Source organism: Camelus bactrianus, chromosome 28 (assembly GCF_048773025.1).
Source record: "Camelus bactrianus isolate YW-2024 breed Bactrian camel chromosome 28, ASM4877302v1, whole genome shotgun sequence".
NCBI classification, from domain to species: domain Eukaryota; kingdom Metazoa; phylum Chordata; class Mammalia; order Artiodactyla; family Camelidae; genus Camelus; species Camelus bactrianus.
This window is the reverse complement of record NC_133566.1, coordinates 19,938,408-19,962,180: the sequence shown is the minus strand read 5'-3', so window position 1 is coordinate 19,962,180 and position 23,773 is coordinate 19,938,408. Positions and strand designations below refer to the sequence as shown.

General features: G+C 47.3%; 1 protein-coding gene and 1 long non-coding RNA gene across 2 annotated transcripts in view; one reads left to right on the top strand and one right to left on the bottom strand.

Annotated features, from left to right (window-relative positions):
- Positions 1-213: 213 nt before the first annotated feature.
- On the bottom strand, positions 214-6,270 carry LOC141575475 (uncharacterized). Its single transcript, XR_012503071.1, has 3 exons — positions 5,355-6,270; positions 4,958-5,021; positions 214-2,884 (listed from the first exon to the last, which is right to left on the bottom strand). It is a non-coding gene; the product is annotated as an uncharacterized LOC141575475 (long non-coding RNA).
- Positions 6,271-6,440: 170 nt separating this feature from the next.
- TCF7L1 (transcription factor 7 like 1) overlaps positions 6,441-23,773 on the top strand; it is a 144,892-nt gene continuing 127,559 nt past the window's right edge. The window contains exons 1-3 of the mRNA XM_074354743.1: positions 6,441-6,843; positions 6,929-6,992; positions 7,200-7,327. Of these exons, the coding sequence (XP_074210844.1) occupies positions 6,598-6,843; positions 6,929-6,992; positions 7,200-7,327 (438 nt within the window). The 5' untranslated portion in view covers positions 6,441-6,597. The remainder of the gene's footprint in view (positions 6,844-6,928; positions 6,993-7,199; positions 7,328-23,773) is intronic.

The following is a 23,773-nucleotide window of genomic DNA, read 5'->3' as shown; positions in this document are numbered from 1 at the left end:
ATACTAAAGAATAAAATAATGCCATTTGCAGCAACATGGATGGACCTAGAGATTATCATACTGAGTGAAGTAAGTCAGACAAAGACAAATATTATATGATATCACTTGTATGTGATATCTAAAAAATTATACAAATGAATTTATTTATGAAATAGACCCACAGAAATAGAAAACAAACTTACGGTTACCAAAGGGAAAAGGGTAGCAGAGAGGGCTAAATTAGGAATATGGGATTAATAGATACACATTGCTATATATAAAACAGCAATAAACAGCAAGGATTTACTGCATAGCACCAGGGAACTATATTCAATATCTTATAATAACCTATAATGGAAAATGAAAAAAAAATATGTAGAACTGAATCACTTTACTGTACACCTGAAGCTAACACAATATTGTAAATCAACTATACTTCCAAAAAAGGAGGGTAGTAATATTCTGGTTTCATTGATGGAAATATGTAACAGTATATAAAAATTAATTCTTCCCAAATTGATCTATAGATTCAGTGCAAAACCAATAAAAAAAATTCCAGCAGGTGTGTGTGTGTGTGTGTGTGTGTGTGTGTGTGTGTGTGGAAATTGACAGGCTAATTCTAAAATTTATATGTGAATGACTCATGGTTTTTATTTTTTGTCTTTCATGATGGTTTCACATCTTGAGAGCCTTGCTGACCCAGGAGAGACTGCCCCTCCCAGGCAAGCTAACTCCTAGAGATAGCAAATGACCCCCCTGTGAATGGGACTTCCACAACCAAGCCAAAGCTCACCGCCCCTCCCCCACACTGCTATCTTTATTGGGCTATTACACTCTAGGCCAATATTCCCCTGTCATGATCGTCCCATGGCCAGTACCAGATAACTCAAGGCAGATCCTATGCCCCAGAGCTTGCTGAAATGACTTAAATAAGCCAATCCCAAACCTGCTTAGCCTGCCTGTCGCCTCACCCATTGTTCCCCATGAAAACCACAATAAGGTTTCTTGCCCATGCTTTCTCCTGGCTCCTTCCCTGGTGCTTTAGTGAGTGGCCCTGCATGGCCTGGCATGCCCCCTCCTCTTGAAACTGTGAATAACATACTATGTTTTCAAAGAAAGTCATCTGGCCTCACTATGTCTCAATAACAATAAAACCTACATTTTGAAACACTGTATCATTTAAAAGGCCCAAAATAACACAGATGACCCTGAAGAACAGTTGAAGAACTTGCACTGACAGATTTCAAGGCTTGTTACGTATCTGTAATGTGTCATCAGTGCTAGTTTAGACAGATGGACTAAGGAGAAAATCTAGAGCCAGACCCACACCTCGACTTGTGATTTATGGTAAAGCCACTAAAATACATACTGTCAATACCAAGTGTGGACGAGAATGTAGAGCACTGGAACTACTGTATGCTAGTGGGAGTGTAAGTTGCTATGAAGGGGGAAAGGATGGCACTGGCAACCGTACCTACAGAAGGGAGGACCTTGACCTCTAATTCAAGCCACACACAAAGATGTATTTCAGATGGATTGCAGCTCTAAACTTAAAGAAAAACAATAGTCCCTAAGACATAATACATGAGAATACTTTCATGACTCTGGTGTGAGCAAAGCACTAACAATAAAGTGGACTAGATTACACTTAAGATTTCTATTCCTCACATGACAGCAGTAGAACAGTAAAATGGTAAGCCACAGACCAGAAGAAAACACTTGCATTAGACATGTCTGTCAAGATACTCATACCCAGGATGTATAAAGAACTCACACCTGCATTTTCTCCATGGGAGAAACACAGACAACCCAAGAGAAAAATAGGTAACAGGCTCGAATGGGTATTTCGTAAAAGAAAATATCCAAATAGCCAAGAAACATATGAAAAGGCAGTCAACAAAACCAGTCACTGGGGAAATCTAAATCAAAACCATAATGAAGTACTAATATACACCCATCAGAATGGCTAAAGCTATTAAAAGATATACTGGCAACACCAAGTGTGGACAAGGATGTGGGGCAATGGAACTATCGTGCACTATCAGCGGGAGTGCGAATTGGTATGCCCACTTTGGAAAACTCACTGGTGCTATCTAATAAAGCTGAACAAATGCACATCCCGTGACCCAGCAATTACACTCCCAGGACTCAGTGGAAGTGACTGTCCAACAATGTAGAGAACAACGTTCCTAGCAGCATCACTTGTGTTGGTGAAACTACTCAAATGTCCATCAACAAAACAATAGATCCATAAATTAGGGCGTGCTCATATGATATAACTTATACAGCAACTCAAAAAAGAAAAGAAAAAACAAAACAAAACTGCTGCTCCATGCAATGGCGACATGGATAAATCTCACAAGAATAATTTTATGCAAAAGAAGCCAGATACAAAGTACTGTATGATTCCATTTATACGAGGTTCTAAACCAGGCAAAACTCATCGCCTTTCCTCAGAATGCAAGTTCTCTTGACCGTAATACATTTTCTTAGAGTCAGAGATCCTTCCCCTCAGTGCATCCCATTGGCCCACCCTAGTTCAGATCTAATCAAAAAAACAAACAAACAAAAAAAACCCCAAAAAACTACATTAGCTCCTTTCCTAGTCTTCTCTCTCCACTTACTTTCTAGCCAATTGATTGTGCAACGTTAACTCAGTGTAAGAGTTGGCCCCAGGGACAGTGCATACATACAGGAAACTATGACTCACAGTTCAGTACCTATTGGTAAATGCTAAATTAGTGATACAGACGAAGGGGCAGGAGTTGAGAGGAAACATAGTAGGTGCCCAATAAATTCTCCCCCACTTACAAGGTAAGTTCCATGAGGACATGGCAGCAGCGTTTTGCTTTGTTTTGCTTTGTTTCGTCTGTTGCTGTGTTTCCAGTGCCTCCTAGCACAATACCTGAAACGTAGTAAGTGAACAATGACTTGTTGAATGAATACATTAACGACCTAATAGTGGCCATTATGATTATTTCCACTGCTCTGTAACACTTCAAAAGTTTCTCCAAAACAGAAGTTCATGTATACATTTGCTCATTAACTCAACCAACATCAGCGTCTATTGATGGAAAGCTAAGTATGCACAGGATATGATTTGTGCCCCAGGGAATTTGCAACCTGTCGGGTAAAACAAAAATAGCCATGACTACTGTGGTAGTGCCCAGAACAGTGGCCGCTGACCCACATTCTTTTTTTTTTTTTAATTGAAGTATAGTTGATTTACAATGTTGTGTTAGTTTCAGGTGTACAGCAAAGTGATTCAGTTATATATATGCATGTGTGTGTGTGTATTCCTTTTCAGATTCTTTTCCATTATAGGTTATTACCAGATATTGAATATAGTTCCTTGTGCTGTACCGCAGGTCCTTGTTTGTTTATTTTCTATATAGTAGTCTGTATCCGTTAATCCCAGACTCCTAATTTATCCCTCCCCCTACCCCTTTCCACTTTGGTCACCATTAGTTTGTTTTCTATGAGCTGACCCTCATTCTGATCTTCCTCTGCCCCATCTGGTTCAACTACAGATCCCAGGGAGGCCTCCTGGCCTCCATGCCTTGTTAAATAAAATAAATAAAAACCCTGTTAAAGAATATGATTTCATTTAACATTTCCCTATTTGAGGACCCTGGGGTTGTTCCCAGCTTTTCACTGGGATAAAGACACTTCTATGGGTTGCCTTGTGTACCTGGTTATTTCCTTAGGATAAAATCCTAGAAGAACAGAGATGGGTCAAAGAGTTTATACTTTTAAAGATTTTTTCATAGGTATTGCCAAACTTCAGAAATGTTACACAAGGGCGTGCCCAGCAGCTGTGTGTTCTCAGCACAGGGGCCAATGCTGGGTGTCGCTCTTTTCTGCCTTTGCCAATCTGATAGGTGGGAAAAGGTATCTCTGTGCTGTTTCCGTTTGCATTTCTTCGAGGTTGATAGGTGTGGTAGGTTGATAATGGCTCACTCCCAAAGACACGTCCATAAACTAACCCCTGGAAACTGTGAATGCTCCCTTATAAGGAAAAGGGGTCTTTGCAAGTGTGATTAAAGATCCTGATGGGGAGATTGTCCAAGATGATCTGGGTGGGCCCTAAGTGACATCATAGTGTCCTTCCCTGTAAGCAGAAGGCAGAGAGAGATTTGACAAAGACAAGCAAGAAGACAACGTGATGACGGAGGCAGAAATTGGAGTGATGCAATCACAAGAGCGCTGGCAGCTTCCAGAAGCTGGAAGAGACGGAGTTTATTCTCCCTGGAGCCTCGGAGGGAACAGGGCCCTGCCAACACCTTGATTTTGATTTAGTGAAACTCATTTCGGACTTCCGGCCTCCAGAACAGCGAGAGAATGCACTGTTGGTGTTTTAAGCCACCAAGTCTGCAGTGCTTTGTTACAGCAACCATGGGAAACTAATATGATAGGTTTTTCATATGTTTATGGACCACGTGAAAAACCTTTTGACTTTTAAATACTTATAAAAATGAAATATCCTGCAATCATATGAACAGTATAATTCTGTTTACGTGAAAGTAAATCTGAACATTTGTATCTGTGTTTACATGCGTATGTAACTGCCTAAAAAATGTCTGGGAGAATATATGCCAAACGAGTAACAGTAAGTACCTGGAGGGAGGTGTGGGAGGGAGGTGGGGAGAGAGGAGCTTCTACTTTTCACTCAAGATGCCACTCAAGATACATCTATATTATTTGAAGAAGTTTTATGAGACTATATTCCTATACTAATTGTGTGAAAATATAGATAAAGCATATCTGCTTGTTGTAAACAATAAAATATGTAGAAAGTAGGGGGAGGGTTTAGCTCAGTATAGAGTAGAGTGCATGTTTAGCATGCATGGGGTCTTGGGTTCAATCCCCAGTGCCTCCTCCAAAAATAAACAGATAAACCTAATTACCTCCCTCCCCCTCCAAAAAATTTAAAAAAAATTGTAGAAAGTAGAAAAGAAAACTGCCCCTCTCCTCTTACCTGTCCCTTTGCCCAGAAACATTTATTCATAATAATTTGGTGTGCGTCTTCTCAGACTTCCTTCCTAAGAAGAAACAAATGCAGGTATGTGACTTTTAGAGAACAAAAATGAAGAGCCAGCACCATATGCACTTTCGCTGAAAGGTGTGTTCCTCCAGAATTATTCTAGGATCTGTGTGTGCAGGGGCCTCATTCTGCTGAGCTGGTTGCTGCACAATCTGTCACTTTAAGAAAGACCCGGAATACCTTTTACCAACCTCCCATCTGCGTTCAGCTTTCTCATATCTGTGACTTTGACCACATGTGGACACATCGCTGTAGAAAACGTCTGCCAGCTGCGTTCAAAATAGTTTCCTAGTTCTGCCTTCCAGACTGCTTTTAAAACGGACGCACTCACCTACGGTTCTCCGCCGTGGATGACACAAGATGCATTTTTTCAAACTTTCCCGAACTGGTTGAAGAGATGATACCTTAATGTGATCACAGGAGGCATTTCTTTAAGCGTGAGGCAGGTTGGGCATTTTTCATACGCCCATCGGCTACCGAGGCAGCTTTGTGAAAGCTTCTGAGGTCACTGGGCTGACAATTTTCCTTTGCAACGAACCAAATCCGAATTCTTTTGAACCCAAGACCGTGAGTTACTCGCTTAAAAATCTATGCATCCGGAACTGTGGGGTGAAGGTGCTCTTTGGGATTTTGGCCGGGGTGACTCTCGACACCTGAGTAAAGTCGAAAACCTGGACTAGAGCGGGGTGCGCGTTGGAACCCCACGGGAAAGAGGGGTGGAAGGCCGCTTGGCATATTCCGGGGTGCCATACATTTCCCTAATTCTCTGCCTTACGCACCCGGCGAGGGCGACCAGGCCGGGCGGGATCCTCCGCTCGGAGAACTCCAGGCACCAAGTGGCCCGGGGGGTCTGTGGGTCCGAAACGTTCCCGCAGGGGGCAGTGCCGCCCGCCAGCGCGCGGATACGGTGGGAGGGGGTGCGGCCGCGGTGCGGAGTTCTGGGGGTTCTGGCGAAGAAAGTTAGGGGATGCCTGGGGTGGGGGCGGGACTCGAGCGGGCGGGCGGAGAGTGGGGGCAGGGCCGCCGGGGTGTGGGGCGGGGCGCGGGGAGGGGGTCGCGGCGAGTCCAGGGGCGAGGGCGGTGCGCGCTGCGGGGAGGCGCAGCCCCGGAAGGTGTGAGCGAGCGGCGTGCGAGTGTGAATGCGAGAGTGTGTGCGCGCCGGAGCGCTCCGGGTTCCGCGAGGCGCGCGGGTGTCAGCTTGCAGCCGGGGCTCCTCCCTCCAGCCCCCCTGCCCCGCGCGCCGGTCCCTCCTTCCTTCCCCGCTCGCCCCTCCCCGGCGGGCCAGGCTCTGGGACGCCCCGGCCGAGCAGGCGGTGGCGGCGAGTTGGGGAGCCCTGGGCTCCGCGCAGTCGGAGGGGCCCGAGCCGAGCCGCCCCCGCCCCGGCCCGGCCGCGCCAGCCCCGCTTCCCGCCGGGCCACGCCCTGTCAAACTTGGTTGCTGCGGCCGCCGCGGCGGCGAGCGGAGCGGGCCGGCGAGCGGGAGGGAAGGAGGGAGGGGCGCGCGCCGGGCCGGGCCGGGCCGGGCGCGGGCGGCGAGGGGCTCGAGAGCAGCGGCCCCGGCCCGCGGCCCCACCATGCCCCAGCTCGGCGGTGGCGGCGGCGGCGGCAGCGGGGGAGGCGGCGGCGGCGGCTCGGGCGCCGGGGCGGCCGGCGGAGGGGACGACCTCGGGGCCAACGACGAGCTGATCCCCTTCCAGGATGAGGGGGGCGAGGAGCAGGAGCCGAGCAGCGACAGCGCCTCGGCGCAGCGGGACCTGGACGAGGTGAAGTCGTCCCTGGTCAACGAGTCGGAGAACCAGAGCAGCAGCTCGGACTCGGAGGTGAGGAGGCTCCCGCGGCCGATCCCCGGGGGCCCCGGCCCCGCGCTCGCTCACCGCCCTCCTCGCCTTTGTGTCTCCTCCGCAGGCGGAGAGGCGCCCGCAGCCCGCCCGGGACGCTTTCCAGAAGCCGCGGGACTATTTCGCCGAAGGTACGTGCCGGCTCGGGCAGCCCCCACTCCCGGCCCCGCGGCGTTCGGCGCCCCAGCCCGGCCCGCCCGCGGTCCCCGTCGCCCCCGTGGCCATGCCCCTGCTCCCTGCCCCTGTCTGCCGCAGTCGTCCTGGGGCGCGTTCGGGTCCCCTGCCGCGGCGCCGTCCCGGGGGCCTCAGCCTCACCCCCGCCTTGGTCTTGCCCGCAGTGAGAAGGCCCCAGGACGGCGCGTTCTTTAAGGGCCCCCCTTACCCTGGGTACCCGTTTCTGATGATCCCGGACCTGAGCAGCCCGTACCTCCCCAACGGACCCCTGTCTCCCGGAGGAGCGCGCACGGTGAGTGCCCGTCCGGCCGCTCCGGGGCGGGTGGGCGGCCGGGGCCGGCGAGATGCGCCCCCGGGCTCGGCGGCGAGGTGGGGGATGGGGCCGTCCCGTGCGGATCCTGGGCAAAACTTGCTTACGGAGTTGAACTACTCCGGCGGTCGAGCGTTAGGCTGCGCTGGGCAGTGCTTGGATGAAAGAAAGTTCCTTTACATTCTCCCCTTTTGCTGGGGAGCGGCTTTGGGGCCACTTCTGGAGTCTTCGTCGGTCTCCAAAATCCTTTGCTCGCACTAAAGGAAAACTTGGATTTGTGCCGGGTTTTTTTTGGGGGGGGGGAGGTGTTGCTTTCTTCCTGGAAATCGGTCAACTTTCCCTGGCAATTGGGCAGTGGGGCTGGGGGAGCTGGGTTGGCGACGTTGCCCCACGACTCCAATTTCGCTGGGCGGCTGCTAGTTGGTTCCTAAGAAACCCAGTATTCGTGGCGGGTTGTTCGCACACACACCCTCGCCACCCCCATCCCTCGCGCGGGGGCCTCAACTTTTCTGTAGAGCTCGGGATTTTAAACGCGCCGAATGATTTCGAGGGCGAATCGAGGCATTCTTCAAGTTGAGGAACTTGGCTTTTTCCCCCTTTGTTGCAGGCTTTTCTCATTTAAAGCAAGCGCTGCGACACTTTAAACCTGTTAATGGGCGCGCATTGTGTGCTGCGCGCTGGCATTTAGAGCCGTGATTAAGCAAATTGACCGGGCCCCAGACGACGTGCAAATGAGGGCGGATTCCATCGCCCCCCTTCCCGGCTCTAAACTCCCGTTCCCCCGCGTCGCGAAGGGCGCAACGCCGGGCTGGTCAGGCTTTTTTGTCCCCTGAGCTGCCACCCCACCCCAGGACCCCCTGTCCAGGTGCTAGATCGGATGGCAGATCTTGGATGAACGCCTACCTACTATGCGCCAGGCTCTTGCGCACTGCTGCTTGGGCGCCCCGCGCATCGGAGTAGTTCTCTGCTTCCTGCCCAGCTTCCCAGTGTCTGCCAGTTCCTGCTTGCTTCGAGGTAGGAGGTGTTTGGTGCCTTAGGAGCCGGCCCAACAAACTCAATTTATGCTCAAGCTGTCCTTAAATAATGATCATAATTAAAGTGCTGCCCGGGAAACCGGTGCTGAGTGCAGGATCCCCGCTGTCGCGGTACAGCGGTCGGTGGAGAGCCGAGGCCGCTGCTGCGGGTTCAGTGGGGGCGCTCCCCTGGCCAGCTGGGGTGTGGGAGTGAAGGTGTGACCAACCGAGAGGGGAGTAGGACCACACAGCCTTCACCATTCAATCAGGGCCGACGCTGCACCTTTGGCCCTGCTTTGGAGCATCTCAGGAAGTCCCAAATATAAGTCCTGAACAGGAGCTGGAGTTGGGCACCTGGCTGTTGCTTTTTCTCATTCATATTGAAAGAAAAAAGGTGTGAGTAGAAGTTGAGCAAACGAGTTGCAGCCACTTTGTTCAGATTTTCACAGATTCTCTTCCATGTCTGCAAATGCAGCTTAGTTCTGAAAGTTTTAGTAGGGTTCCTACAACTGTGTGTGAGACTGTTACACCATCAGAGTCCCCTTTTTCCATTTTACCTTTAGATGCCTGGGAAGAGGGGTTTGGCATTTCTGTGAGTCAGCACTGATCCATGTCCTGCTGCAGATAAAGTCACCAGAAATGTTCCAAATATGACCAGTTATTTCACCCAAGCTGGCTGTGCCTTTCCCCTGCCCGTTTCACATGAGGGCACTTTGATTCTTCCTCGTTGATAACAACTGCCTGTCTTCATATGCTGCTCTTCTTCCCCCTTCCCAGGAGCACACGTGGCACAGATTTTGTTTGTGTCAGTCCCCTCCCTCCTCCTGCCATCTTTCACCACCTTTTCTCCAATCACGTGTTCTTTAGCCTAAGGGCTTCCGAACGTTGATTTCTTGCTGGTACTGGGGATTCCTGATTACTAAATCCAGGCCTGCGTGGGGTGTTTGCAGCCCTCCTGGAGCAAGCTGACCTTTCCCCTCTGCATGCTTCTGACTATCCCTGCTCATCCCTGCAGCTGCTCCCTTCCCTGGGCCCTTGTCACCATCCTCCTTTTTGAGCCTCCAAGGACACTCACCCTCTCGCTGTCGATCCTTCGAACAGGACTTAGTATGTCCCGTCCCACTCTTACACTTCCATCTTATCCCCTTGGTGAACTGCCCTTGCCGAAGTCAGTTCAAGACCCACATTGTTCCTGCCCCTTATGTGCCTGTCATTGTGTTTTGACCTGCCTGGTTGCAAAGTTCAGTGAAGTTTCCTGCGGTTAGCTCGGCTCAGTGGAACCTGCTAATCTGACCCTTTCCTTGGGCGTCAGTGACTGTTAGGAAAGCGAGTGAGGAAACACTTAAGCACTTGATTGTCTGGACTGGAGGACTGAGATGGTGCTTTTCCTCTGGATGATTATATTGATGTAATTAATGTGATTCTCACTGTAGGCAAACTATAGGTGCAGATGACCTGGCCCTCTGTGGGGGTCCTGGCCTGCTAAAAATGAATGTAGATAGATATGGTTGTGGGGGGAGGAATGGGAGGAAGGTGACGGAAGGCTGAGAAGGGGTGGTGCCTGGAATATATGCTCTGGCCTCTCTTTGGCAGCCGAGGTATTTTTTTTTTTCGTTTGACCTCTAAATTTCACAACCATAGGTCTTGCTGTTCTAAGGCCTGTAAGTGGTATAAAATTGGGTGACCTCAGTTCTCTTCTGCTAGAACACTTCCTGGAAATACCAAGCCAGAGGCAAAAGTGAGGTTTGGCTGGAGTGTTTTCAGGGTGTTAATTGACCCTAGGAATAGCACGCGGCAGGGTTGCAGCATCCTCACCCACTGGCAAAATTCCTTCTGGGACAACTGGGGGCGGCCAGTCCTGCAGTCCGGCTGTCTCCTCCCCCCACTGGAATACCTTTGTCCTCCACTCTGCTTTGGCTGGGAGGCTGGGAAGTGGCCTCTTCCTGAAGCTCTTTAGAGAAGAGGTCCCCTTAACCTGGGGTGTGTGCCAAGCCTCCGAGCCATGATTCATTGTCAGCTGGAGCCCTGGGGACCCTGTGGCCAGTGAGGAGAGGACTGACCACCACAAGCCATCTTTCACTCCTCCCGAGGGTCACCCGAAATTCTGCCGTCATTCATGACCAGGCTGCGCCCGTGACCGAACCACCTCGGTGCTGTTGACTAGAATTTTGTTAGGAAAATGTCAGTTAACACAGAAGAAAGTGGATGTTGAAAAATAGTTGGACTAATCAGAGCCAGAAAGAAAATGTTGCCCGTGGCTCAGCGAGCGAGCTGCAGGGGTGACAGAGAGGTGTTCGCTGTGGCCGCAGCGTGAGTGCTGAGGACGGTCTGGAGGAAGATGCTTCCAGGCGGCGCTGCTGAGGGAATCTGTGGTTCTGGGGTCCAGCGAGTAGATTTGAGAGCTGCTGCTGTGCAGCTCAAACACCAAGCTAATCACATGTTTCTCAGCCCATCTTAACTCAGATTTCTGTCTGAAATTATTCTGTTCTCCAGACGTGGGCCGGTTTTTCCGTCCTTCGTGTCCCACTGCTTCCCGTGAGCATCTTGCCGGGCATGAAGGCCCCCGGCAGAAACCTTTGTACACGTGTCGAGGGGTTCCCCGTTTTTAGGGGTGGTGTGTTAGAGCCAAGTAAAACCTTTGCTTCTGGCAGATCAGTAGAAACATGCTGCTTTTGGTAAAATTTTTTAAAGCCATTTCATCTAAATATAACTTCTGTTCCATTTTTTTCTAAATATAACTCAGGGTTTAATGAGGGCTTTTCGCATGGAACAAGCGTTTGCGAGGGCCCTGCCTGGCTGGCTGAAGTTTTGGTACTTAGACTGCTGAGGTGACAATGGGTGAAAAGCTCTGAGGAGGGACTCAAACCCTGTGAGTCCTTTTTCTGTGGGTGGGTGGATCTGGCAGGGAATACCTGCGTGCTCTGTTCTAATTTTGGGAAGTTGTAGGTTGGTCCCAGTCTTCATTGATCTCACCTCTAGGGATTCTTGATCAGAAAGCAGGCTAGTGCATTTACACACACACACACACACACACACACACACACACACACACACACACACACACACACACACACACACACACACACACACCCCTAACCTTTAATGTAGCGTGTTCCAGCCTCTACAGTGTTGTGCAAAGTTCCTCAAAGACTTCTGGCATAAATAAGAACTTAAACAGTTAACTCACTGGAAAATCCATAATGCAAAGATCCTACTTACATTCCACGTTAGAGTCAACTTTTTCTTGCTAAACTGGGGGAAATTCAGATTGGCATCTTCCAGATAAAGTCGTAGCCCCTCGACTTCATCTGCTATTTATTGAGGACCTATCCTGGGGAATGACTAAGGGGCTGTGAGGGTTAGGATGAATTAGACCCAGCTTTGCCCTGAAGGACTTAAAAATTGAGTTAGGAAGAAGTAATGTTAGTACAGACCACTGTAATAGAAGGTCCATGTAAAGAGTCAGTAAAGTTCAGAGCATTTTCAGAATAAAAAGAACAGAAAAACTGTCTTGGGCTGGCATGATCAAGGAAGGCAAGTAAAGGAAATTGTTTTAAACTAGTCCCTGAAACTCATCATTCTTTCATTCAAAGTAATTCTTATTGATTATAAAATATTTGAACAATACAAAGGTATTTAGAGTGAAAGCTGGAAGTTCTTCGCCCGCATCTTGACATAGAAGCCAGCGCAGGGAGAGCAAAGACGCGGAGGAGGGGAAAGTTCAGGGCTGTTTTGGGTAATGTAAGTTCTTCCATTTGCCTGGAAGGATAAGGGGCCAGACGTTGAATGCGGGTGAAGGAATCTGATCTCCTTCAAGGGGCGGCAGAGAACCACCCAAAGTTCTGCTGGGAAGAGGTGTGAGTCGTGCATGTGCTGAGAAAGGGAACAGTGACTGTGGGCAGAGGACCTGGGAGGACCTAGGTTGTTTAGGAGACTCACGGAAGTCCAGGGGTGAAGTGGAAGGGACTTAAGAGTGTCCTAATGGAGAGGAAGGGTAGGATGAGAGACTGGGTCGGTTGCTTGATTTTGTGCGGGGAGCGGTGGTACCGGAGGAAGAAAGTAGCTGATGTCCGCTCACGCCTGGTGTCTGAGCCGGGGCGACCTGGGGGATGACTTCCCGCAGGTGGGGCCCTGGCCTGCCGTCTGTGCCTTCCTAGTGCCGGACAGATGCTCATGAACTGCTTTGGCAATAACAGCCCATGCATTTTGCCAGAGGCTCTCACTCGGAGGAACCGATAAGGCTCATTGGAGACACATCGGGTTTGAGGGGATGTTAAGGGAATACTTGAAACTACAGCAACTGGCTGATGCCAGGGAGGGAGAGAAGAAGGGGAGAGGGCTCTCAAAGCAGAGAAGCAGGTCCCTGAGGGAGGCTGGAAAGGAGCACTTGCCGTCCTGTGATGGTGCCGAAGCTGGAGGGAAGGCAAAGGGGTGGGGCGGTCCTCAGTGTCAGATGCCACAGAGGGAGGGGACAAGTGGATTGAGGAGTCAAAACGTGCTTTGGGAATTCACTAATTAGGAAGTAATTCGTGCCCACAGAGAGCAGTATTCCAGGCAGGCAGTGATGATAAAAGGTACAGAGGCCGAGACTGCTTCAGGCTTCTCAACTGGATGTCAAGGTTCCATCATGCTGACTGGTCCTGCGGTGTGGCCCACCCGTCACTCCTCAGCCAGAGCCCACACCAGACTCCCGCACTTGCGAGCAGCATGCTTTACGCATTGCACTTGCAGTCTGGGATATGTTGAAAAGCCAGACTCTGGACAACCCATTCAAGAAGATGGGCTATGCCAGGGACAGGGAGGGGAAGAGCTGCAGGCTCTGGAAGTCCGTTTGGGATGCTGGAGTGGGAGCTCGATTGTAGGGGCGGGAGGGTGGGGGAGGGTGAATGGGGGACAAGCTCAGAGGAAGAGATGAGACTGAGAACTTGGGGAAGACGGCAGTCTTCTCCCTCCATAGATGGAGGGTGCTCCCCAGTCGGTGTTGTTCTCTGGACTTTGCAGATGAGCCCAAGTTGAAGAGGGGGATGTAGGAAAATGCAGACACAGAGCTGCAGAAATTGAGGAGGAGTGCACTGGGCAGCTGGATGGCTTTGAGATTCTCAGTAAAACCAAGGGCAAGTTGGCTGGAGTTTTGTTGGCAGGCCCTTCCTCTGTACCCAGTTATAAAGCCCAACTTGTTGGGAACCTTTGGCTCCATGTTAAAGAATGAAATGTTTGTGCGTTGATTGAAAGATATGACACACTTGGGAAATTTTTCCTCTTTTTATTGTCTGGAGCTGGCTGACTTTGAAGGGGAACAGAGGTGGGGATCGAAACACAACGCATTAGCATCCAGGGGCAGATGTTGGGGTGCGATAAGTGATTGGGGATAGGAAGGGACTGACTGACCGCTTAAAAGTTTGTCAAAAATGGCCCCACACTGGCTAATCTAATAGTGTAATTTTAGAGGAGGTTTTTATACAGCCCATGTTTTATTATCTTCCCCCAGACTGGATTGAAATGATTGCAGTTTCCAAAACCTTGGCATTTGGGAGTGAGAGAACATGAGGGGAGTGAGGGGGCTGACCTTTCCCTCTATACTGTGTGCGCTGCCCCGGGAACAGCTCTGGGGCACTGGACAGCTTCCTTCTGAGATGCTCTGAATTATCCCTCAATTAATAGATATCTTTAAGGTTCTGAAGATTTAGATTCAGAATCCTAAATCTTTCCTTTTCATTACATGCATGACCTTCCAATTTTCATGGGAAAATGAACATTTAGTTTAGAAATACACTTAAGAGCTTGAAAATAAAATCATAAAAAAGTCTTCCTGAACATGGCCCTTTTCAAGTGTTTTGGTGAAAGTCATAAGGGACGGTAGCTCCAGGTACCTGGGGTCCTCGGGACAGGAAGTGAAGTCACACACATACTTTCAAACTGTGTGATAGCAATTTAGAAATCGATTTCATTCAAGAGGAGGAACAAGTGTTCACCCCACTTGCAGAAAATAAATACAAAATATAAACAAAAAATTCACGAAAGAAGAAACTACAAATGCATACTAAATATGTGAAATTATGTTCAGCCTCCCAAGTAGTCAGAAATGCAAATAAAAACAAGAACCTCTTTTTTTTTTTTTTTTGGTCACCAGAATAACAAAGATTTTGTCTACAACTGTTCAGGGCTGGCAAATGTGTGGTGAAGTGGGTGCTCTCAGCTGCCGTTCTTGAAGGGTGTCGATAGCCCCATCCCCCTGGAAAGCACTTGGCCCTGGTTACTAAAACCTGAATATTTATCACAGCTTCTCATCTGCTTGGAAGTACACGCTTATAATTCCCATCTTGCTGCCGGGCAGACAGACTTGCAGAGGTCAAGTATCTTGTTCAGGGTCACGCAGCTGGTAATTGACAGCACCCAGATTTGAACTTGGTTGGGTCCGAAGTCTAGGCCTTCCACCCTTGTGGCTTTCCACGCATGCCTGATACACTGGCCCCTCCTCCTCCTCTTGGGAGGAGGGCAGTGACCTTTGTTTCCCGGTTCAGAAATCCTGACGTGAGTTACCAGTTGGGGTGAAGGGCGGGCACATTTGTTCCTACTTGACAAATCGGACCTGGGAAGGTAGCTTCCCCAGTAAACAGTTGGATGGCTGTGGTTGAAGTTGTTCCTCCGGGGCTGTCTGTGCTCCAGAGGCTTTGAATAACCCTTAGTGGGCGGCCCCAGGAACTTCACCACCACGAGTTACCCTGCTTCAGAGGAAAGAGTGGCTATCTACTAACACAGACATGAACTTTTCTGCACTTGGGGACTGTTTTTCCTTGTTGAAATGGGTGGGTTGAAGAATACACAAGTGTGTCTGGCGTGGAAGGAGGTGGGAGACACAGCCTCGCCCACTGCCCCTGCAACTGGATTACAACATAGTTTGGTTAACAAACCAAGCTCTGCTGAACCGAGCATGCAAATACTATTTCCTTCTTGCACATTTTATGACATATTTAATAAATTAATTGCTTTTAAAAAATTCTTTATAAGTTACAAATGCAGTTCCAATCGCCTATAACTCTCAGTAAATTGATGGCTACGTAAATACTAAACATTCACACAGAGAATGTATGAGTCCCCCTCTCACCTTTCCTGTGTGTGTGTGTAAGTGTGTGAGGTTGTTTGAAATGAGGACTCAGGTAATTTGGTACTTTTTACATTCACTTACCGAATTATCTTCCAGGTGATCTCTTTCTGAAGAAGAGTCACATGGTGGTAAGAGTAGTAAGAGGGGCTTCTGAGTTTGGTTGATAGACGTTGAGGGGGCACTGGGGTCCTTGGTAAGCCCTCCTGGAGATCTGCATATTACAAGGCACTAATCTTGGTGGGATAAACGTCATATATATCATAAAGTGAATGGGGCCATTATTTGTAAGAATGTCTATAAAAAGTGTGTGGAAAAACAGCGCCATAAATATGAACTAGTAACTGTGATTAAGAAATGGGTGGATCTACATTCAGTATCTTTTTTTTTTTTTTTTTTGAAGTACAGTCAGTTACAGTGTGTCCATTTCTGGTGCACAACACAATGTCCCAGTCATGCATAGACAGACATATATTCGTTTTCATATTCTTTTTCATTAAAGTTTATTACAAGATATTGAGCATAGTTCCCTGTGCTATACAGAAGAAACTTTTTTTTCCATTCAATATCTTGTAATTATGTATTATGAAAAAGAGTATACATGCATTTGTATAACTGAATCGCTGTGCTGTACACCAGAAACAAACACAACATTGTAAATCAACTAGACTTCAATAAAAACAAGTAAATAAAATAAAGGGGAGTTTGAGATTAGTGAATATCAGAAAAAATAAAAAGAGAAGCAGATGGATCTGATGATAAGAAGAAAAACAAAAGAAGCAGGAATGAGTGGTATGGAATGCTGATCGATTTCCAAGTCCAGCTCTGTTGGCAGTAGTGCTTTCTGATGTTTGGGGCTGAGCTCTTCTCCATAAATTCCAGAATGGATACACCAGAGTCACTAAAATCAGCTGGGTTTAGAACACATACGTCGTAGGGGTGGGTCGGGTGTTCCTCCCTTCTTATGGTTCTTATGCAAGAGCCCTGCGTGGGCACCCCGTAGGCCTCTGAGGTAGGAGGGACCCTCCAGCCCACCCCGTGGGGAAGGAACACAAGCCCAGGGAGACTGTGGGCTTGCCTGAATCAGACAGCCGGTGGAGATGCTCAGAGGCCCATGGCAGCCCCGGCAGAAGGAAATGCTATGGAAAAAACGCACCTCAAAATATTTCTGTATCAAACTAGAACCCCTGACCCAAGATAAATGATTCATAGACATCGGTTGAATGTTGACAGCGTGCGTATTTAAACATCAGAATTGGAAAAAACAGCCCTGTAGGCACCTGCTGTCTTCCGGGGCGCTACACCACACCATTTACAACTGTCACCACGTCTGTTGGTACGACCTCTGTTTCACCCGCGAGGGAGCTGAGACTGAGAGTGAGCACAGGGCGCAGAGTCGCCTCTCCAGAAGAGGGTAAAGCCATCGTTCAGCCACGATGCTGCGATTTCCCTTCTACTGAAAGCGGACAGCCAAATTAATGTGGAACAAAATACAAAGAAATGGGGGTACAAGTGAAAAATGAGTCATGAGCAGAATCTCTGCACTCACTCTTTCCAGTGGCATTCCCAGCCCTTTACCAAGAGGCGCTTTTAATCACTGCGTCTGCCTGGGGTGGAGTCAGAGCCTTCATGACTGGTGTCTTTATAGTGTCAGCGAAGGTGTTCATTGCGGTCTTAATCTTTCTTTGCTTTTCTGTGCTCTGCAGCTTCATGTCATCTGTTTTTTCTCCCCCTTCAGTTTCCCTTGGGCTTTCTTCTGACATTTCGAGGTGGTAAACTTGGTTCCTTAGGGACCACAATATGTCGTGTTGTGGGGTGCATCTGTTGACTTGATTTTTTGCCTCCTTCCCACCCCTGACCAGCCCCACTTTCTTACACATGTGTGAATGTTACTTTGTATGTAAATTGGATACAGTCATTGCTTGTGAATCACATTATCTATTTAAGCGTTTCCAGGCGGGGTGCATAGAGGAGAGGTGTAGCAGGAGTCTTAGAGATGTGTCAGGTGAAAATGCTTTATACTTCTACTTTACAGCATAAGACTTTCTATGGATAAAATGCTTGTCAGGGAGAGAGACACTGGTGTGAAGCTTAGAGTGGGAAAGAGATCTTCCCAGGAGTGTTCCCAGGCCCTCCTAGGGAGAGTTAACACAGGAAGGGGGTGGGATGGTGAGAGAGTCTGGAGTTGGGGAGAGCCCCTTAGTAAGCTGGTCCTTTGACCTTGTACCAAAAGGAAGGAGCGAGGAATGCGTGGAAAGGAGCCTGAGGCTTGAGGGATAGAGGAGCATCCTCCACTGACCAGCAGGATAAGTGGCGACGGGGTCTGGGACTGGGGTTTGACCACAGTCGGCCAGGCCTTGGACCCCAGCCTGGCCATGGTCTGGCTCGGTGCGCCTGTGCCCCACGGTCCTCTTAGGCAAACTGAGGGTAGTGGTTGTGTTTGAGGGTCACTGAATTAACATTTTGGCTGAATGGACTGTGTTTTAAAACCAGGATTTGTCCAAGACTAAAACTAAATATCGCCATCGTAGAGTGAGTCTCTGGAATGTAAAAAGAAATGGGAAATGTCATCAAAATAATTTACAATATAACTTGATTAAGATGTTTAGTGGCCAAAATTTTTAACTAATATTTTAGTAAGTGGATATTTTCTTGTAATATTTAAAAATATTTTACAGGAAATGATTAAATGATACTGTCAGGGGAGAATCAGAAAATCTTAAACACAATTAGTACATCAGCTTCCGTACTTAGCGCAGGTTTTTTAAATGTACATGGTTATCAGTTCCCATTGTGAAGACTTACGTATCACTTTAAAAGAATGACCAGTTTGTGTGAGTTCTGAATCAAATAGCTTAATCAAACAGAATGACATACATACAACTTATCCACATATATATTCACATATATATATATGTGAATAAGTTAGTTGTATTTTGGGATAATTTTTTTATTTTGGGATAATTTCAGACACAGAAAAAAAAAGGAGCAAATGAGTACGGAGAATATCCGTGTACTTTTCCTCCAACTGTTAACATTTATTACATTTTATAAATCTTTCTGTCTTTCTGTGACTTTTTTTCTGAATCATTTGAGAGTCAGTTGCAGACACAGTGCCCCTTCACTCCTAGAGAGCTTCATGCATACATCCTGAAACCAAGGACATTCACCACGATATAATGATGAAAGTCAGGAAATTAGCAGAGAGACAGTCCTACTGTCTCAGCTGTAGACCTTACTCGGATTTTTACTGCTTGTCTTCCTAATGTCCTTTGTAGCAAAAGAAAACATTTAAAAATTTTGGTGGCGTTGGGGGTGTCCAGGATGGGTCCAGGACTGCGTCTTGTACTTAGTGGCCACATCTCTTTAGTCTCCTTGCGTCTAGAATGGGTTTTTGATCTGTGTCTCTTGTGTTGACTTTTGAAGAATACAAGCCATTTATTTTGCAGAAGGTCTTGGAAAATTTTTTTCCTGATGTTTCTTCGAGTAGATTCGGGTTATATATTTTGGGCAAGAACACTGTAACTGATGTGGTGTCCTTCTCAACGCTTCTCTTACGAGGGGCTGTCTCTTTTTCCACTTTCAGGTGATGTTAATTTTGATCACTTGTTAAAATTTAGTCTCCCCACTTCCTCCAAGAAAGTTACTATTTTTTCCTCTTTGTAATTAATAAGTATCTCATGGGGAGATACTTTGAGACTATGTACAGATTCTGTTTCTTATCAAACTTTCACCTACTGGTTTAACATCCATTGATGTTTCTTGCCAGAAACACTGTGGTTGTGGCCAGATTGGTGGTCAGATTTTTAAAGTTTGACATTGTAACACGGAAACAATAATTTCTTAGCTCTATAATTTGCTAGATTGTTTCTGTGCTTCTTTATAGCATACTTCTGAATACTGAATACGATGAAGGAACAAGATATGTTTGGTCCTTTTAAAAAATGGTTTCTTCATAATTTTTATAGTCTTTGTTATGTCTGGGTCAATCATACATCAATGATTTATCAAGAAATTATGATACATGATTTTGAAATCTTGTGAAATATTGAGGTAACAAAATTGACATTCTGCTCTGCATTCTTTGTAGAATGTCAGGAACTTCCTAATTAAGATTTTTAGGTTTTTATCTGATGACTCCTGTGGGGTTTCTCATGGTCTGGATTTTTATTTAATGCAACCCCTTGATGTCTTTAAACATGTTTTTTCTGTCCCCCCGCAGTTCTCGAAAATTGTTAGCTGGATTTAGATTCTTGATCAAGCTTCAAGGTTCATCTCTCTCTTGCTCCTTTTTAAATTTATTTTTGCAAGACTCTGTCGTAGATGTTGTCCTTACATCGTGAGACACTTAAGGTCTGGTGTTTCTCTGTGTGATATTAACAATCCCCGGTGATGCTGACCCACATCCAGAAAAGGCAAGAGTCTGTTGTATCATCGCTTCTCCATTTATCAGCCGTGATTCTTTTTAAAAAGAGAAACTGCCTCTCATCAGCTATTAGTTACCTTAGATCAGCGGTCAGCAGAGTAAGGCCCACAGACTAAATCCAAACCAGCGTTTGTGTTTTCTTGTCATGACTGTTGTATTAGAACACAGCCATGCCCACTCATTGCGTACTGCCTGGGATCGCTTTTGCATTGCAGGGGCTGAGGCGAGCCGTTGTCAGTGAGGCCCTAAGTGGCTCAGAGCTGAAAAGATCTGGCCCTATTACAGAAAAAGCTTGCCAACCCCTGCTCTCGATCGTATGCAAAAGGCGGTTTAAATGTTTGATTCCCTCCCCAGTTTTTGATTGGTTTCCTGTTGCCCTGCAAAGGTGACCAATGAAGTTACTTTTTCAAATACCGTTACAAACTCACAGACTTAAACCTATTGATATAGTTCAATCGATTTGCAGTTATCCCTATTGAAACTCATGTTGCCTCATCTTTAGCCAGTGGGAGCCCCTTCAGTTGGCTTTTTGTGTGCACGATCCTAGTGGTCTTTGATGCTGCCCTGATTACCGGAGTGGCAGGATATTCCAAGGTCATCCAGGAGCATTTCCTGCCCCACACCTGGAGCCAGCCATTTCCAGGAGCTCTGATTCCTTCCAGTGAAACATGTTATTTAGAGTCGCATCTGAGGGTGTGTATACATAGTTCCTAAAGGTTATTCTGTTTAATGTTACGAGCATACCAAGCAATCCATGTAATTTATAGGTAGACTGTGATATGCCTATTGTAATTTTAAAACATTTAATCGCTGTTTTGTTTTATAAGTATGTAATGTTCTCTATTTATAATGTACTCTTAATATTAATGATGTTAATTAAGCCTCCTATTTATTTAGTAATTGTAGTTGAACTTTAGAATTGTTTTCTATGAAATGAACACTTTTCACGCTCATATTTTATTTTTTCAATAAAATATCTACATATACTTCTGCCAACTGTTAGCATTTCAACGGATAAAGTTCATAAGGAGATTTCTGCTCAAATTACATGTGGAATGATTCCCTGTGTTTGAAAGGGCATGTTCAGATAATGACAGCGAATCCAGACCTGCTTCATTTCCTTATTTTCCAACGTTGTGACACTAATTACGTCCGTTGGTCACCTCTGTGACCACGTGGTCACCCGTCATGCAGAAGTTCAGACCTTCTGAAGATTGAAGTCAAAACTGAACAACAGATTTCCGTTGAATGCTGAGGCTGAGGCCATATTTGGATATATTCCTAGGAGCTCCCTCATAGTTGCAAAGATGAAATAAAGTTGTACAGGAGCACGTGGGACACCGCCTGGGGCATAGTAAGGGCTTGGTTAAGGGAAACCATTATCAGCTTTGCAGGAACTGGGTGTTCAGGCCTCTCTTGCCCGTTTGAAATTTAGGCTCTCCCTTGTGCCCTTCCCTGGGTACACAGCTCAGTTTGGGATTGCTAGCTTTCTAGAATGCACGTTCTTAGTGACTGTCGTATTTCCCTTTTGATCGCCGTCGCCCCAGCACAGTGCCTTGTTCACAAAATCTGGACTGGATGAGTATTTGTTTATTTGCATTTCCCTCTTTTTAATGTATCCTGTATAACCAAGAGCAAAAAGTCTATCTTCCTTCTGGACCTTTTTAGGCTAACAAGGGAAATCATCGTTCACTTCTGAGCACTTTTGGGGTATAATCTCTTGTAAGTTGATCATCAGTGGTTGATCATTTTTATTTTACTTTTTATGAAGGTTTTCTCAATTCATCCCAGTATAGAGGCTTACATTCTTTTAAAAACAAAGCAGATGTCTGTGCTGGAGACAAGAGTGCCTACTGGCGTGTAGCGATGGACTTCCCCTCGTCTGTGATGCCGTGAGTGTGTTAGCAGTTGTGGAAGCCATATGTTTTTACAGGCCTTTGCCAAGGAAAATACTTTAGAATTACATTAGCAACTCCGACGTCTTTTGGCTGTTCTGAGAGGGCACGTGATAGTTTCCCAATTATACGAACAAGAGCTTTTGTTTTGTGCTGAAGTTTCTTATAGACTCTGGGAACAGCAGCGCCTCCATTAGCGTTTCTCAGGGTGACATCCTTGGGATGTTAGTGGCAGTCCTGTTGCTTCATTCCTGCAGGACTTCCGGCGCCTCTAACATGCCAGCGGGCACCAGGAGTCTCTTAGCGGGGAGTGCGTTGTGCAGGATTCCTCAGGCTTGTTTGACCAAGGCTTTCCTTGTGTTTGGAATACTAGCCTCCACCCTGTGTCCCCCACCCAGCGCGTAAGTCTCACCTCATACTCCCTGGCTACCAGCCTTAGATGCGGTCCCTGCGGCAGAAGCTCAGCTCGCTGTACATGAGGACGTTTCTCTGCTGGTAAATATGTGGCTTAACCGTGATCTGATACATGTTTGTCTTCTCTGGATCCTAAACTCACTAAAGAAGGCAGGGTGTGGGTCCGGCAGGTCTGATCTGTTCCCTGTGGGCTTCCCAGCACCTGGCGTTCGGAAGTCCCTCCGTGAATATTTGCTGGGTGAGTGGAGGTGCCGTAGACCGGCTCATTTCTAAGCAGCAGCTCATGGGACAAGTGCTCTGCCAAACCCACTTTGGGAACCAGGGCTTGGTCTTCATTTTTGAGTAACTGGAATTCTGTAGACCATCATACTACTACTCAACGTACTCCGTGCATCCAACTAGTGGGCATCTGTCAATATATTTAAAGATGAGGCTAAGTGCTTGTAATAACTCGTCTCAGTGGTGCATAGTGAATAATCAGCTAGGATTGGGACCTTCATTTCTTGATACCCGTCCCTGGGCGTTGCCCACAGGCCTCCTGCAGCCCACTCTAACGATGTTAGTTACATAAATGGGAGCTGGTGTTCAGACTGTCAGGGGAGGGAGAAATCAGATGCCCCTTTGTGTGCTCATTAACGCAGGCAGAACAAAAGGCCCAGCTTGGTTTTCAAGTTCAAGTTTGGCTCACATGTGGTCCTCAGTGAAGATTATGATCTTGGGTAAATTAGAAACAAATGTTAAAGAAGTCGGAATGAGGTAGAAAGGGAGTTCAGGGTTCTTATTTTTAAACACGGGGGTAAACTGACCTCTTTAAAGCAGACATTCGTCTCCCCTCTTCCATGTTACCTCTGCACCCTCTGCTAATTTACTTTAATTAGCAAGATGGGTAGGTGTGTACACGTGGTCTCACGTCAGTGTACCCAAGCTTTGTTCACCAAGACCCTCGCTCTTCTGAACTGGGAAGAGAGAAGTTTGGTCAAATCCGCGGTTGCATCGAGTGAAAACAGAATTGCACCTTTGGCAAAATGGCCCCTTCCTTTTGCGTGACACCCAAGGGCCTGCTGCCCCAGGCGGCTTCTTTTTCCTCAAGCAAGCGTGTTCAGGGCCAGGGAGCGCGGAGGGAGCACACAGGATCCCCCTGTGCTCCTGTCCCCTGGGCCGAGCTCCCGGGCACGTTCCCCACTAGCACCGGGGAGCCCCGGGGCCCGGCAAGTTTCCGCACTAAATGGGACTCTGTATGTCGAAGCCAAATGAAGTCTGCGGGCAGTCTTTATGAGCACAGTAACCGTTTTACAGATGTAAAGAAGCTCCAGAGTACTGTGTATGTTTGTAGTCTCAACCCCTGTAAAGTTTCCACGAGCACATGGCAAGGGCTCTGTACGTGGAAGTTGTGTTCCTCTGTTCTCACCCTGCCCACCACTTCACTCTGTCAAAATGTGCGTCATTATTGTGTGTGTGTGTGTGTGTGTGTGTGTGTGTCTGTACACATGACTACTTCTCCACTGGGGGCAATTTTACCCCCTGCGGACATTTGGCAATGCGGGGAGACATTTTTGGTTGTTACGACTGGGGAGGGGA